Raw genomic sequence first — 17,027 nt, forward strand, 5'->3', positions numbered from 1 at the left:
TCATATGCCTGTCTTTTGTTTGGCTGGAAGCCACAGGAGTAGGTTCAATTCCAGACCTGAAGGGCAGCTAGGAGCCATAGTCTCAGGGGTTCCATGAGGTTCTGTCAGACCCGAAAACCTGGTCTCTCTTTTTTTTTTTTTAAATGATTTTCAGTTTTGTTCCACATTGTTCTTCCATTCTATCCGGGATCTCCTACGTAGATCCCCCTCCGAGTGGTTGACAATGGTAGCCAGGCACCACCTAGTTCTTCTGGTCTCATAGTGGTGTAGGCTGAGGATCGCATGGTGTACCCGTCGCTTGGACTCATTGTTTTCATGCATCTTTGGTTTTCTTCATTCTTCTTTGCTCTGGATGAAGAGAGACTCATCATTGCATCTAAATGGCTACTTGCAAGCTTTTAAGATCCCAGGTGTCTGACTGCATTTACTTAACATAATGTTTTTAAGGTTCATCGTTGTTGTAGGATTTATCAATATCTCATTCCTTTTTATTGCCAAATAATATTCAATTACATGGCTGTATATAGAACATTTTATTTATCCAGATGTCAGTTGATGAACATTTGGGTCGTTTACGTTTTTTTTTGGCTATTAGAAATAATACTGCTGTGAATAAGTTTTTGTGTAGACATGTTTTCAGTTCTCTTGGATATATACCTAGGAGAATTGTTGGGCCATGTGGTAACTCTTTTTAACATTTGAGGAACTACCAAGCCATTTCCCAAAGTGTCTGTACCATTTTCTATGATCCCATCAGCAGTGTATATGAAATTTCTCTATATCCTCATCAACACTTGTTATTATCTTTTTAAATTTTACCCATCCTAGTGATTGTGATGGAGCTCTGGTAGCATGGTGCCTAAGGCATTTGACTGCTAACCAACCAGAAGGCTGGAGGTTCAAACCCACCGGCCACTCCTTGGAAGGAAGGTTGGGCAATCTACTTCCATAGTGATACTGCCTCAAAAACTCAAGGAAGTGTCACATTATGAGGTGCTCTGGTGGCGTAGTGCCTAAGGCATTTGACTGCTACCCTGAAGGCTAGTGCTTCAAACCCACTAGCCACTCCATTGAAGGAATACTGGGCAATCTACTTTCATAAAGATTTATCACCTCAGAAACCCATAGGGGGTCGCTGTAGTCAGAATTGACTTGATGGCAGTGAGTCTGGTTTTTTGGTTTAGTGATTGTCAAGTGGTATTTCATTGACTTGATGGCAGTGAGTCTGGTTTTTTGGTTTAGTGATTGTGAAGTGGTATTTCATTGTGGTTTAGATTTGCATTTCCCTAATGACAAATGCTGTTGAACATCTTTTTATGTGTGTATTGATCATTTGTATGTCTTTTTGAAGAAATGTCATTTCAAGTCCTTTTCAAATCCCATTTTTAGATTGGGCTTCCTTTTTATTATGGAGTTTTAAGAGTTCTTTATATATTCTGGTCATAAGTCCCTTATCAGGTATGTGATTTACAGTGTTTGACATGATCTTGAATGAATTTTGTTCTTAATACAAACTTTGGAAAACTAGTCTGCCACTTAAAGAAATCTGTTCGTGTGCCAAAGAATCCTTACAGTGGTTAGGTTACAAAAAGGAAGTTATTAATATGCAGTTACAGATGCATAAAGATTTAATATCTCGTTGTGTTTGAGTTTGTTGTTAGTTGCTATCAGGTTGGCTGTGACTCACAGAGACCCTGTGTGCAATAGAACTAAATGTGGTCTGGTCCCGTCTTCCTTGTTACTGTGGTGCCACTGTGTCACATTGAGGGCTTTCCTCATCTTCCCTGACCCTACTTTACTAATCACGATGTTCTTTCCCAGCGATTGGTCTTTCCTGACGATGTGTCCGAAGTAAGGGTCAAAGTCTCACCATCCTCACTTCTAAGGAGCATTCTGGTTGTATTTCTTCTAAGACTAATTGATTTGTTCTTTTGGCAGTCTGTGGTATACTCAGTATTCTTTACCAGCACAATTTGAATGTGGCCTTTCTTTTTCATTGTCCAGCTTTCACACACACGTGAGGCTACTGAAAAAACCATAGCTTGGGTCAGTTACACCTTTGTCATCAAAGTTGACATCTTTGCTTTTTAAAATTGTAGAAGTCTTTTGCAGAAGATGTGCTGAATGCAATACATTGTTTAGGTTTCTTTTTTTCCCCCATTGTTTGATTTTTTGACTGCTGTTTCCATGTACATTTGTTGGTGATTGAAATAGACTGAAATCATCAACAACTTCATTTTTTTCTTCCTTTACCATATTGTTTATCAGTCCAATTGCGAGGATTTTCATTTCCTTCACATTCAGGCATAATTCATACTGAAGACTATAGTCTTTGACCTACATCAGTATGTGCTTCAAGCTTTCTTCATTTTAGGTTGTGTCTTTTGCATATCATGGATATTAATGTATATCATAGTTATTAATGCATTCTTATGCATATAGTAAAGCTTCCTGGATTATTTGTTCAGCGTACAGATTGAATAAGTAAGGTGAAAGGAAACAACCCTGTTGTACACCTTTCCAATTTAAAACCAGGCAATACCCTCTTGTTCTGTTCGTACACCTGCCTCTTTATCCATGTACAGGTGCCACATGAGCATAATTAAGTGTTCTGGAATTCCCTTTCTTTGTAATGTTACCTATAATTTGCTGTGATCCACACAGTTGATATAAACATCTTTCTGGTCTTCTCTGCTTTCAGCTAAGATCTGTCTGACATTAACAGTGATATTCCTTATTCCATGTCCTCTTCTGAATCTGTGTTGAACTGGGCAGTTCCCTGTTGATGTACGGCAATAGTAATTTTTGAATTATGTTTAGCAAGATTTTGCTAGCATCTAACATTAATGATATTGTTCTATAATAATGATATTGTTCTTTAATTTCTGCCTTATGTTTAATTATCTTTCTTCAGAATGGGCATGAATATAGATTTCTTCCAGTCTTTGGCCAGGTAGCTGTCTTCTAAATTTCTTGACATAAATGAGGAAGCACTTCCATTTTGCATCTGTTATTTGAAGCATCTCAGTTGGTATTCTGTCATTTCCTGGAGCCTCTTATTTCACCAGTAACTTTAGTGCATCTTGGTCTTCTTCCCTCAGTAGCAACTGGTTAATTCAGGCAGGATGTGTTCAAGGTCATACTGTGGTTCTCGTGGACTTACTTTGATTTTCTTCATCTTCAACTTGAACTTGCACACGTGCAGTTGATGGTGTATTCCATAGTCAGCCCCTCACTTTGCCTCAACTGATGATTTTGAGCTTCTCAGTCATCTCTTTCCATAAATGTAGTACTGGGAGTTACCTTTACAGCCCGTATATGTGTTAGTAGTTCTAACTACTGCCTATATGCTGATGACTACTAAATCTTGATCTTTAGCTTTAACATTCCCCCTTGAGCCTCAGAGTTGTATTCTGAAGTACTTGCTGAATACAGTCATGCACAGGTTTCCTAAGTACCTCTTACTTGACATCTCTAACATGGAGCTCATTACTTCCCCTCCATCTGTTCTTTTTCATTCATTCTCTGTCAGAATAGGGGCACCTGTCCTTAATCTCCTAAGCCAGAAACCTGAGGAGGTGACCTTAACTCTTTTCTCTCTCATCTTTCTTACAAAACGATTACCAAGTTTGGCTAATTTCACTTCAGCTCATAGTTCTTATGCCTGTCTTGTCTGTCTTTTTTTCCCCTACTGCCATTGTGTCCATTGTCTAATTCTTGGACCTTGGGCCACTGCAGTGAGCTTTCTTCATTCTTTTGACAAACACTTGTTAGGCTTCTATGTGTCAGGCACTGTGGTAGGCAGTGGGGTTGCAGAGCTAAGTAAGACATGATAGCTGTCCTCAGAAAATTGATAGTTTCGTCCTCATTGGTCTCTTTCCCTGGACTTGCTATCTTTAATCTGTTGTCCATACTGTCACTAGAGTGACATGTCTTACACTCAGATCTCTCCTGCTTAAGATCCTTCATTAGTTCCTGTTCACTAAGTGGATGAAGACTGAACTCCTTAGTTAGCCTTTTGAACTTTAGTGATCTGCTCCCTGTTTTACTCTCCCATCTCATTGCTCACCACTGTGCCCCACTCTGTACTCTTATAATAACAAACTGCTTGCACGATAGCCCTCCTTCCAGGGCTGTTTCGTCCCTTGTGTGTTTTTGATCATGCTTTCGCCTATATATCGTTACTTTCCTCCTCAAATTTTGATTAATTCCTACTGATTGATTTGCGGGATCCTGGAATAGGTGACTTCTGAGCTAGTTTTGTTTCTCCATGTGTATTTCTGTCATGTTGTTGTTGTTGTTGTTATATGCCGTCGAGTCGGCCCCGACTCATAGCGACCCCTCCTTGGGTTTCTGAGGCAGTATCACTACGGAAGTAGGATTGCCCAACCTTCCTTCTGAGGAGTGGCTGGTGGGTTTGAACCGCCAGCCTTCTGGTTAGCAGTCAAGTGCCTTAGGCACTATGCTACCAGAGCTCCTGAAGCTGCTTTATTTTCCTTTCCCATTAAACTAAAAGCACTTTGTGAGCAAGGTTTGAGGCTTTAGTTTTTCTTATGTTCTTTGAAAGTACAGTAGTTAGCATATAGCAGACTCTTACAACGTATTTGCTGGATTAAACTGAAGTAGCCTGTTTTGAACCTCCAGCTTGAACTCCAGCATGCTAAATTCTTGTTTTCCATCCATTCTCTTTCTTCATGTAGTATAGAAGATTTCTTCTTCCCTCTATTGTAGTGTCTGAAGGTTACATCTTTTCATTTGTTTGTGTCTCTCAGTTGATTGTTAGTGCAACCGATAAACTCTAATCATGTTATCAAGTGGAACTGACTAGATGAACAGTAAGCTAGCTTTGTTGGTGCATATGGCCAGTGATAGCCAATAGGATGGTGCCTCTTAGTTGTTTGTTCACTGTGCCTGTATAAGTGATACCCATTCCTTATCAAATAATGAAACTTACATACAATTACTAACCATCAAGCTTCCCTTTTTTAACCTTAGAGCAAAAGTTAATTAATGCTTATCTACAATCACTAATTGTATTAGGAGCCCTAATGGTGTAGTGGTTAAACTGCTAAGCTGCTAACCAGAATATCATCAGTTTGAACCCACCGGCTGCTCTGTAGGAGAAAGATGTGACAATCTGTTTCTGTAAAGATTTACAGCCTTGGTAACCCTGTGGGGCAGTTGTACTTTGTCCTATCGGGTTGCTATGCATCAGAATCAACGTGATTAAAAACAAAGCTCATTGCCATCGAGTCCAATCTAACTCATAATGACGCCTCCTTGGATTTCTGAGACAGTATCACTACTACCAGAGCAACTTGATAGAAGTGGGTTTTTGCCTAAGTTTTATTATTTCTACCTAATTGGAACTCTGGTGACGTAATGCCTAAGGCATTTGACTGCTAACCAGAAGGCTGGTGGTTCAAACCCACCAGCCACTCTTTGGAAGGAAGGTTGGGCAATCTACTTCCATAGAGATACAGCCTCAGAAACCCAAGGAGGGGTCACTGTGAGTCGTATTCGACTCAGTGGCAGTAAGTTTGGTTTGATTTTTTCAGTTGTTTTATTACATATGTATTTTTTGTTTTAATCCTCAAATCTTTTTGGAAGAGTACAAAGAATAAGTAAATAAAAGGAAAGTATGCAATAGTGGACTCAGTAAAGATTATTTCCTTTTTATACTTCATTCTAATTTAAGGTTTATATGGAGATGCTAGGAGCCCTGGTGGCACAGTGGTTAAGCACTTGGCTGCTAACCAAAGGGTTGGTGGTTTGAACCCATCAGCTGCTTTGCAGGATGAAGATGTGGCAGTCTGCTTATATAAAGATTGATAGACTTGAGAACCCTATGGGCAGTTCTACTGTGTCCTACAGGGTTGCTATGAGTTAGAAGTAACTTGACAGCAGTGGTTTTTTTTTTTTTGGTTATGGGGATGATAGGCTACATTCATTTGATAGAATAATGAATTCTTTATTATTCTGTGCAAGTATTATATAAAGCATTTACTACAAATTAGCTAAGACTGAAATACTCCTTTATTTTGTCTAACTTTGCAAGACTTGGGGAAGGGGAATGTTTAGTTGGTTCATTGTGTGTTAGTCACATTACTCTGTGTCCTGTAACCCAGAATGGGACAAAGACAGGGTGTAGATGTTATTTGATATGGTTTAATACTTAATGATTCTCTTTCTCAGAACTTGATGGAGAGTTTGGATTCATTGCTTTGTGCAGAAGGTTCTGAAAGTCTGAAGAGTTTATGTCTGAAACTTCTCCTTTGTTTAGTGACTGTAAGTGACCCTTCCATGTTTCTTTGTCAGGTATTAATTGCCCACTTGCCCAATAAGGGACAAACTTTTTTGGATACTCAAGCCCAAAATTAGAAGGGGAAAAAAAAAGTTCTCTATTGGGGCATTACATCACTCTTGTATGTCTCTTTTCCTGGAAGTTGCTCTTTGCGCCAACTTTTTGCCTTCAGGAAGGTGATATTTATTACTTCATTGGAAGCCCTGGAGAGCTGTGCTCTTCTAGATTGTTCTTATCAGTACTCATTTGGAAATGGTACTTGTGATTCTGAGCATTTCTGTTTGCCCTGACTTTGATTGTATGGTTAAAAGCTGGCTTGCGATTTCTGGGAGGAGGGGAGGTGATTGTTCATTTACTTCAGAAGATTCCCTTTCCCTGCCACCATTTGAAGACCTCTGGATTCATAAACCTCTTCTTGTGCTTTTGAAGAATGAAACCTAAGAAATTGTTAAGCAAATGATTGTGTGGAGTATGAGAGAAACAATGAGAAGTTTAAAGATGTTGCAAGTTTCTATTGGGTATCTTCCTACCCTTTTAGTATCTGTGTACTCAGGTTCTGGTGGCTTTGATGTGCTTGTAAAAAGCCTAGTAAATATCTAAAAAGCCTAGTAAGTTTTTCTTTATACATGAAATATCAGAGTATCTCAGTAAAAACGGTAAAAAACCTTTTACTGCATTCAGGTGACAGATAACATCAGTCAGAACACTATCCTGGAATATGTAATGATCAACAGCATATTTGAAGCAATTTTACAGGTAAGTCAATTCCCTTGTTGTAGCTTTCTCTTTTGGGTAAACCATCTTCGCAAATATTTCATATCTGCATTTCTAGGAGCTGGGGGTTAGTTCTATATATTACATTTCTGTTTTTTGTTACAGATACTCTCCCACCCCCCAAGTCGTAGGGAGCATGGATATGATGCTGTTGTCCTCTTGGCTTTGCTGGTGAACTATAGAAAATATGAGGTGAGTGGACTCCTTAGTGGACATTGCTATCTTTCTATAATCTTCTAAAATGGCTACTCCTAGTGGACTTTGCTAATGTAGGAGATGTGTTCTTGGCAAATGGCATATGGATTTATTTTGATAAAACAAATCCTAAAAAAACATATTAAATGCATTTGATAGAGATTGTTGGGCTATATTCTGGATACACTGAATCAGAATCTCTTGCAGGGTGGGACCTTAGAATCTTATTTAATCTTTTTTTAATTTTTATTTTTTTAATTGTGATTTGGGTGAAAGTTTACAGAGCAAATTCACTTTCCATAAGCAGTTCACTATACTTTGTCTCATGACGTTGACTGAAATTTCCCACAAGTCAACAGCTCCCCTCCCACTCACTCCATTTTTTTTTTTTTTTTTTAAAAAAGGTCCTCTCTTGGGTATGATGATTAATCAGGAGACAGGATTGGGAACCACTGACCTAGTGCATTTGTTTTGAAAGATTGAATTTAATATATCATATTTCCTTAATGCTGTTCACTTGCATAATATGACTGTTGGTCTGGGAACCCTTGCTGATTTTAATGGAAAACTGAAGATAGGGTCTTATCCTTATCAGTTCTGGAGTTCTTGTTGCCCCTGAATTAATCAGGGTACAGATTTACAGGTTTCTGAGGTAAAGAGCACAACCCATAGATTTATATTTGAGTTTGTGAATCTATTTGATTCCCCTCAAAAGGCAGAATACACGGAAAAGAAAGGGGGGGCACTCAGGGAAGACCAGAGATCTCATTGGGACCTCGTTGCTTTGGAGAAATGGGGAGCATTTGGTATTGAGCCTGGATACCAGGAATACTTCACTGAACCCAGAAGTGAGGAGCTGCATAGAGGCAACCTGACTTCTTCATCTAAATAGCATTGTTATGAGAAACGGACCAGCTGCAGAGAGAATTTTCCTTTGTGACCTTTGGACCTTCACTTAGTGACTTTTGATATGATTCCTAGTCAGGCTTTACTTAGTGAGGTTAAAGGTGATGGGAAGTGTGAAATCTGGAGCTTATTCTGTTGTTAGAAGGGATGTGGAACAAGGAGATGCTGTGAGAAAGTACTATTTAAGAGGGACCAGCACATGTGGTGGTGGTGGTTGTTATGTGCCATCAAGTTGGACCTGACTCATAGTGTTCCCTCCTTGGGTTTCCAAGGCAGTATCACTATGGAAGTAGATTGCCCCATCTTCCTTCCGAGGAGTGGCTGGTGGGTTTGAACCGCCAGCCTTCTGGTTAGCAGTCAAGTGCCTTAGCCACTATGCTACCAGAGCTCCTAGCACATGTGGAGCAATGTTAATTTGTTATGAAATCCCGGGTGCTGCCTGCTTCCACTGTCTTAGAGGAACTGATGAATGGTGTGTACAGCTACTAATAAATATGTAATTTATCAGCAACACCTGTTTTCCTGGTGATATGGAGGGGCTGGCATGGTAGCCATTTTGATCTCTGTCATGTGTAATAGCCTCTGGGGCCTTATTACAGCAGCAAGGAAAATAGCTAAAGAAAAATGCTGAGGATAGTTAAAGAGAGCTGAGTTATATATGACAGGAATGCACCATCATCAGTAATGGATATTTTCAGAATATTCTACTGGATATAGGCCACTTTGAGGCAATGGCTTGACTTCTTTGAATGTGAACTGAACCCTGGCTTAGCCCAGTAGAGCTCTTTGAAATGTCAGCCTGAAAAATTGGACATGGCCAAGGAACTAGAGAAATCATATTTCTGGAGTGAGGTATGCATCTGTACTCTGTCAGAAGCCCCCGGAAGAATTAATATAGTGGGCAAGGGCAAGCTGCTGGGCATAATTTATCTAGGCTTTGCAGCTTTTGATATAAGTCATTCACCAGAAACCATTAAGAAAGGCTGGTGACCATGGAGCAGGAAGGTTTTTGACAGGAGCATGAGGAATTCCACATGAACATAGCAAAACCCAAAGCTGATGAAATTTTCTGTAAACTAGTATTGAGGGTGTGTGTGCTGGGGAGAACAGTATCCTAGCTAACACCATTCTCAATCCTGACCAATGGGAAAGTTGTAACCTTTCCAAAAAGGTTCAGAGGGTTCCACAGAGTCTAGGTACCTAGCTAAACTCTGAGAAGGCAAATTAGGTGTTAGAAGTAACGGAAAGGATGCCATGTACTAATTTGAAATAATACATTCCTTTTTAGTAATTTCATTTCAGCTAAAGAGATAGTTGTTGTTATGTGCCGTTGAGTTGGATCCGACTCATATAGCGACCCCACCTTGGATTTCCAAGGCAGTATCACTACAGAAGTAGATTGCCCCATCTTCCTTCCGAGGAGTGGCTGGTGGTTTGAACCGCCAGCCTTCTGGTTAGCAGTCAAGTGCCTTAGGTACTACGCTACCAGAGCTCCTAAAGAGATAGAGGAGGTGAAAAAAAAAAAGAAAAAGTTTAAGGAAGAGTAATGAAAATGATACGTGTAGTTTCAGATCAGATAAAGATAAAACCAAGAAAAAAAACCAAACCTGTTGCCCTTGAGTCAATTCTGACTCATAGTGACGCTATAGGACAGAGTAGAACTGCTTCATTGGGTTTCCAAGCCTGTAATTTTCACAGGAGCATGTTGCTACGTCTTTCTTCCATGAAGTGGCTGATGGGTTCGAACTGCTAACTATTTGGTTAGCAGTCAAGAGTTTAACCACTGCACCACCCACTTCTTTCAAAGAAAGGCAGGATCCTATTAATTAGAGTGATTCTGCGAAGGCTCACTGAGTTCATTATATGGTAGAATAGACAACAACAAGATGAGAGCTTCTAACTGGTTCATTCTGGTTTGACCCACTGCTGAGAATTTACATTTCCCACTCAGATGTACTGAATCAGAATCTACATTTTTAAAAAGCGCTCCAGGTGGTTTTTATATATACACATAAGATTCTTACACGTACATCCCCTGAGGATATTGATTCTTATGTGTGCAAAAGAATCACCCGGGGATCTTCTTAAAATGTGGGTTCTCATTCAGTGTATCTGGGGTGGAAATGCAAATTATTAGCTGGAGGTTGAACTGGAACAAACCAGTTTAAAGCCTTGATTAAGATCTTGGCTCTCTAGGCTAGCCAAGACTTTTGAGATGAAGTCATTCAGTTCCCAATTGCTACTGCCCAGAGCATAGCAAAATTATCATGTCCAGTTGCAAATTGTTCCTCTTATTTTTACTCAAAGACGTTCCCTCTGAATATGATGATAATGTCAAAGGAGAAAAAGTATAGCTGCCCATTATTGAGCCCCTGACCATATGCCAAATACTATGCTAAGAATTTTACTTGTATTGTTTCATTTTAAGTCTTGTAGCAATCCCAACCCACTGCCATTGAGTCAATTCCGACTCAGTCAATTCCCCATTAGATTTACAAAGTGGTAAATCTTCACGGAGCTCTGGTAGCATAGTGGCTAAAGCACTTGACTGCTAACCAGAAGGCTGGCGGTTCAAACCCACCAGCCACTCCTCGGAAGGAAGGTTGGGCAATCCTACTTCCGTAGTGATACTGCCTCGGAAACCCAAGGAGGGGTCGCTATGAGTCGGGATCGACTCGACGGCACATAACAACAACAACAACAAATCTTCATGGAAGTAGATTGCCCCATCTTCCTACTGTGGAGCAGCTGATTGGTTTGAACCACCAACCTTCTGCCTTAAGCACTGTGTCACCAGAGCTCCTTAGCAATATTAAGGGAGAAATACTATCCCCATTTCACAGATTAAGAAATAGAAATTTAGGTTAATTGATATGCCTAAAGTTGTCACAGGAGCTCTGGTGGCATAGTGCGTAAGGCATTTGACTGCTAACCAGGAGGCTGGCAGTTCAAAACCACCAGCCACTCCTTGGAAGGAAGATTGGGTAATCTACTTCTGTAGTGATACTGCTTCAGAAATCCAAGGAGGGGTTGGCATGAGTCAGATCCAACTCAATGGCAGTGAGTTTTTCTTTTCTTTTTTTAAGTGATCACAATTAGTAGGTAGAGTAGCTGGAACTGAAACCCTTACTTTTAGTAAGTCACCTTGCCTCTTCCACAACTACTGCTGGTCTTAGAAGTCAGGTGATCCTTATCAACTCAAGCAATCTTTTTTTTTTTTTTTAAGTTGTGACTTAGGTGAAAGTTTATAGAGCAAATTCATTTTCCATTCAATAGTTCATACTCATTTTGTTTCATGACATTGATTGCAATCCCCACAATGTAACAACTGTCTTCCCACTTCCTCCCTGTGGTTACCTTTTCCCTCTGTCTTTCTTTCCTATAAGGAGCACTGGTGGTGTAGTGCCTAAGGCATTTGACTGCTAACCAGAAGGTTGGCTGTTCGAACCCATGAGCCACTCTGTGGAAGGAAGATGAGGCAATCTACTTCTGTAAAGATTTACCACCTTGGAAACTCAGTGGGGGTCTCTATGAGTTGAAGAATTGACTTGATGGCAATGGGTTTTTTTTTATTTGTTTGTTTTTCTTTCCCATGCATTCCTACCCTCTGAGCTATCTCCCTGTGCAAATGCTGCTCTTCTGATCTCCCATGATTGATCCTCTGAGGGAGTATACTACCTGGTATAATTGTTGACCTTGCAGGCCTGTCTATTGTTTGTCTGGAAGCCACAGGAGTGAGTTCAATTCCAGGTCCACAGGGTGACTGAGGGCCAGTCTTGGGGGTTTCACCAGTTCTCTATCAGACCAGTAAGCCTGCTCTTTTTTTCTTGAGTAGGACTTTCAAGAATTATGTAGCCCCTTCACCCAAAAATTAAAAATTAGGCCAAGAAACAGTGTCCTGCTCCTGCTCCTTCTGGTTGTAATCATCGCGGTGGCATCTCTAGGTCAGCCGGCTGCTGATGTTCTTTTCCAGGGATCTGCTGCCATTGGGTCTTGTCTGAAGTCTGTAGCTTCAGGATGATTTGGCCGTTAGTGATAGGGAGAGGTGTTGGGAGCCTTCCCTCTGTCACGCTAGGTGACAAATAGAGTGAGTTTCCCTTCCTGAGTTGTTTCTTAGAAAACTTGTAGACATTTGGAATGGTAAGAAAGCACAGTGTTCTTGCTTTATTCCCAAATGACATGTAAAAGATACCCTGAGAAGCTGGATTAAATAACATCTGTGTGGGGGGTTAGCTTTTCAGTTGGGCTTCCAAGTATCTCAGTAATGAGTTTTCTTGGTAGCTGTAAAAACTGCCAGTCTGAGAACTATTGTTCCTTGCTTCTCTTGGGTTAAAATTGGTACCTAATCTCTATGAGGTCTTTGTTCCCATCCCCTGGGTAGGATGTTTTTAAGGTGAGCAGATCATTGGTTCTCATCTCACTTGTAGGAGATGGCCCAACTGCTCAATGAGTTTAAATACATGTCCATTTCCATATGCTACTCAGCTGGGATTGGATCTGGAAGAACTCAAGAAGTCTTCCAATGCTGTAAGTGATGGGACAGTCATTAAATCCCAGTGTCCTGACCAGATTGTAGTTTGGGTAATTACATCCTTTTTTTCAGTTCCCCCTGCAGTGTTATTTGGGTATCAGATCCATAAATGGCCTCTCTGGCTGTTAAGCAGCTGCCACTTTCCACCCCCAAGGTAGCGTTGTTTTACGGGTGGGTGAATCAGTTCTTGCCTATAGTTTGTGAAATGGTTAGGGAGCTTTTGGGATGAGAATGTGAGTTAGAAACTTAGAAATACGTGCTTTGTGGTAAAGAAGCTTTTATGTCCCTCAAAAGACTAGGCTATCTCTATGGACTAGGCACATTACTGGAAGGGTGGGACAAAGTGAGTTTTGCAGAGTGTTCACTTCTTCAAAACAAGTAAGAGGGAAAGAAGGAAGAAGAGACTGAGTCAGCCCACAGGAAGGTGTAGGCAGGAAAGAACTGGGGTGTGTGTGTGTGTCTGTGCTGCACATACACACATGTGAGTACTTGGGGAATGTCCATGCACCCTGAGGGAGTCACTGAAAATGAGGGGAATCATTCGGCAAGGTGAGTTGGACCTGTGTGTGAGGAGTGTCATTGTAGAGGGCCTTATAGAAACATTTTTGTTAACACTATTAAGTAGCTAATGACATATCTTAACTAGGTCACACTCACCTTGAGTCCCTTCTCTTATTTAACAGTCTGTGAATCCTTACATTGTGAAGCTGTCTATTGTGGATGATGAGGCCACGCTCAATGTGAGTATCTGGTTCCCTGTATATTGTCTTACCTCCTGGCCCTGCATTCAGTGGACATCTAGAACAGAGAGCAGAGAGCTATTATGCTAATTTGATCTGGCTGTAAATATGGAATTGGAATTTCTTTTTAGAGCATTAGTGCTACTGTCTTGTTGTCTTCTTGTCATGGAGGGGAGACTTAAGGGAACATTTGCTTGTTGACCATGATAAAATGGTTGCTATATATTTCATATGATAGTGTGGTGACGTTGAGTATGTTAGAGAGTCAATAAATTACATTTCCAGGAGTAAGAAAGCTCAGATGACTAAATGATGGGAGATTCTTTTTGTAGAACTAGCCAGATGGTATTTATAGCCTGACTTCATGAAGCTGAAACATGGAGGGTGATACATATCTGAGAGATGGAGCCTTGAAAATTTGGGAAATAGCATCTGATCTCTGAATATAGGGAGCAAATATCAAGTAAAGAAGATAACCAGCTGTCTGGATTTATTCCCTTTTCATCCTGCTATCTTTATTTCTTTTAGTTTTCCTTGTGTGAAATATGCACACACAATTTATCCTTGTGGCCTTAATTGACCTTTGTGCTACACTTAGAAGATTGCAGGGGGAAGGTTGATAAGCCAGTATAACATTTATTGGAACTGCTTCTCTTTATACTCCTGTTTTACTGTGGTTTGAAAGAGAGAGCTTGTCTGTAGACTTTAATTTACATAGGATTCATTGCCACTTTTATTATGACTGCTTTGGAGAGATAGGAGGGCTTTCTGTTTGAAGATTCTAACTTTTCATTTGAGGTGCAAATCATCCCACTGAAGCTGTCAATAATCTGGACTGGTCTGTTTCACCCCTTCTTATTCTGTTTTAACTTTGTCTGGGAACATTAATTAAGATAATTATATCAGAAAAGTCTTTGCAAAGAAATTCCTTTTATTCTTTGACATTTCCCATTTCTCAGAACTTCTGTTCTTATCAGCTTTCAGGCAAAATTTTTGAGCTTGGACCATGGAGGTATAGTTAGTGTTTTTCTTGGCCTAGTCACAGCACCCTCTCTTCTCCAAGGCTACTCACTTATTTCACCTGTGCCATCTTTTCCTTTTTTAGGGAATGGGACTTGTGATTGCTCAGGCTTTATCTGAGTACAACAGGTAAGTCATCTTTCCAGGAGGGAAGGGTCAAAGTTTCATTTGAATTGGTTGACTAGGAAACAGGTTTGTTAGAGTTCTTGGGTCAACTTTTCATACATATCCTAGAAGAGTGTTCAGAGGTGCAGCTGCTGGCAACTGTGTTTTTGTTCTTATTTTTTATAGTTGGCTTGATGGCTTTAGCAGGGGTTGTTTCTAACACCAGGGGAAAAACAGCCACTATGTTAGTGTCCATCATTTAGGCAATCAGACATCCCCTTTTGCAACCTGTACCATAGACCGTTTTAACTGGTTTTCCTGCCATAAACAGGCTGTTCCAGTTAACCCAATGTTTCTTACAAACGTGATTTTCTATGTGAAAAAAAGTTGTGAAGTTTTTTTTTACTCTTTAAAAAAAAAAAACCCACAAGAGAAATGTATACAAGTTTGACAGATGCTTTTTTTTCATCAGGAATCAACTTTAATTCCCAGAATCCTTATCTATTTGGGGAACTCTATTGATACTTGCCTTTCCTCTTGCTGTGGAGGGGGGGAAGGATCTGAATGGAGACCAGAAATGTCCCTAATCCTGGCAGGGCCAGGCAAGATCACTCTTGGTCCTCTCCAGACTTCCCTCATACACAATTGGGTGTTGAAATTTCAAATCTGTTCCATCTCTGCAAATAGTTTAGCTCCCAGATTCCCTCCTCTTCCTTCAAAAACAAAAAAGATTTTCACTGTTAACAACCTTGGAGAAATTTTACTGTCACACTTTTCAAGTAATAGTCTGTTTGGGAAATAACTGGATCAACCATATGTTAGAGCGGTTTCACACTTTTGCAGCTTGCTTTCTAAGTCTCTCCCAAAGTAGCCAGGCATTTTGGTACACACTCTACCTCAAGAGCAGATGGAGGCCTCTTAGTTTGCAGGGGAAACTAGGTTGTTATATTGCTTTTGTTTTCTGGAGTCAGTGAATTCTAAGATTGCCCTGCCCTGATTACCTAGAATGCCAACAGCAAAGATATACTTGATATATAATATTAAAGCTGAATTTACTTGTTTTTGTTCAGGCAGTATAAAGACAAGGAAGAAGAACACCAGAGCGGTTTTTTCTCTGCTTTAACAAACATAGTAAGTCTTACTTGTTTTTTTCTTCTGCTCAGAAATACATGAGGACTGCAAAGGCAGTGCTCTGCTCAGAAGTTCAGATGTTTGAGGGGACGGCATGAGCAGGAGAGAGAGGCTGCTCAGAGCAGATTGTAATGAGAGCTAGATCTTTGTTAGTGACTTCCAAAACTAAGTGACATAAGGAAAAGGAGAACTTCCATTTCTCTGGGACTGATTTTAAAAAATTACTTATTTTTAAATGTTGAAGAGAAGATACATGTTAAACCAGACTTCTGCTTCCTAAAAAAGAGTTGACCCTATTTGGGGACCGACGCTATGGAACACAGAATAGGGTGGGTTAGTGCCAGGTCCTCTTGAGCGTTCCTCTGCTGTCTGCTGTGGCCACTCAGTTCCTTGTAGATGGTTCTGGGGTTGAGGGATTGTCAGAAGGACCAAAGTTTAGGAAAATTTCTGGTTCTGTTTGCAAGACTCCAGATTGGTTTATCAGCCTTGGCATTATTGGTATTTTGGGCCAGATAATCTGGGGCTAATTTCTTTCTTTTTTTTTGAATTTTATTGTGATTTGGGTGAAAGTTTACAGAGAAAATTCACTTTCCGTACAGCAGATCACATACACTTTGTCTCATGACATCGACTGCAATTTCCCACAATGCGACAGCTCCCCTCCCACTTTCTGTGTCCTTTTCTCCCATGCACTCCTGTCCCCTGAGCTGTCTCCCTGTGCATACACAGCCCTTCCATTTCTCCCATGATTGATCTCTCCAAAGAGTGTATCTACCTAGTGTAAATGTTTATCTCATATGCCTGTCTTTTGTTTGGCTGGAAGCCACAGGTGTGGGTTCAATTCCAGACTTGAAGGGCAGCTAGGGGCCATAGTCTCAGTGGTTCCATCAGGCTCTATCAGACCAGCAAAACTTGTCCCCCCTTTTTTTTTTAATGAATGATTTTGAGTTTTGTTCTACATTGTTCTCCCACTCTATCCAGGATCTCCTGCATAGGTCCCCCTCCTAGTGGTTGACAGAGGTAGTTGGGTACCATCTAGTTCTTCTGTTCTCATAGTCGTATAGGCTGAGGATCGCATGGTGTACCAGTTGCTTGGACTAATTGTTACCATGTGTCTTTGGTTTTCTTTATCCTTCTTTGCTCTGGATAAGGAGAGACATCATTGCATCTAGATGGCCACTTGCAAGCTTTTAAGATGGGCTAATTTTTAAGAAATAAATCTAGGAGTATGTCCTTATAAACGTCTTCAAGTGCTGGCATATTCAGAAAATCTATCTTCATAGGCATTAGTATCCAAGTAATCAGCCCTAGGGCAAGACAA

General features: G+C 40.4%; 1 protein-coding gene across 1 annotated transcript in view; it reads left to right on the top strand.

Annotated features, from left to right (window-relative positions):
• ARMH3 (armadillo like helical domain containing 3) overlaps positions 1 to 17,027 on the top strand; it is a 261,984-nt gene that overhangs the window by 13,156 nt on the left and 231,801 nt on the right. Inside the window, 6 exon segments of the mRNA XM_042780830.1 lie at positions 6,196 to 6,288; positions 6,986 to 7,060; positions 7,184 to 7,270; positions 13,394 to 13,450; positions 14,556 to 14,599; positions 15,646 to 15,706. Coding sequence (XP_042636764.1) covers positions 6,196 to 6,288; positions 6,986 to 7,060; positions 7,184 to 7,270; positions 13,394 to 13,450; positions 14,556 to 14,599; positions 15,646 to 15,706 — 417 coding nt within the window.

This window comes from Orycteropus afer, unplaced genomic scaffold, assembly GCF_000298275.1.
Source record: "Orycteropus afer afer isolate SDZICR_OR568_19922 unplaced genomic scaffold, OryAfe1.0 scaffold00064, whole genome shotgun sequence".
In the NCBI taxonomy this organism is placed as follows: domain Eukaryota; kingdom Metazoa; phylum Chordata; class Mammalia; order Tubulidentata; family Orycteropodidae; genus Orycteropus; species Orycteropus afer.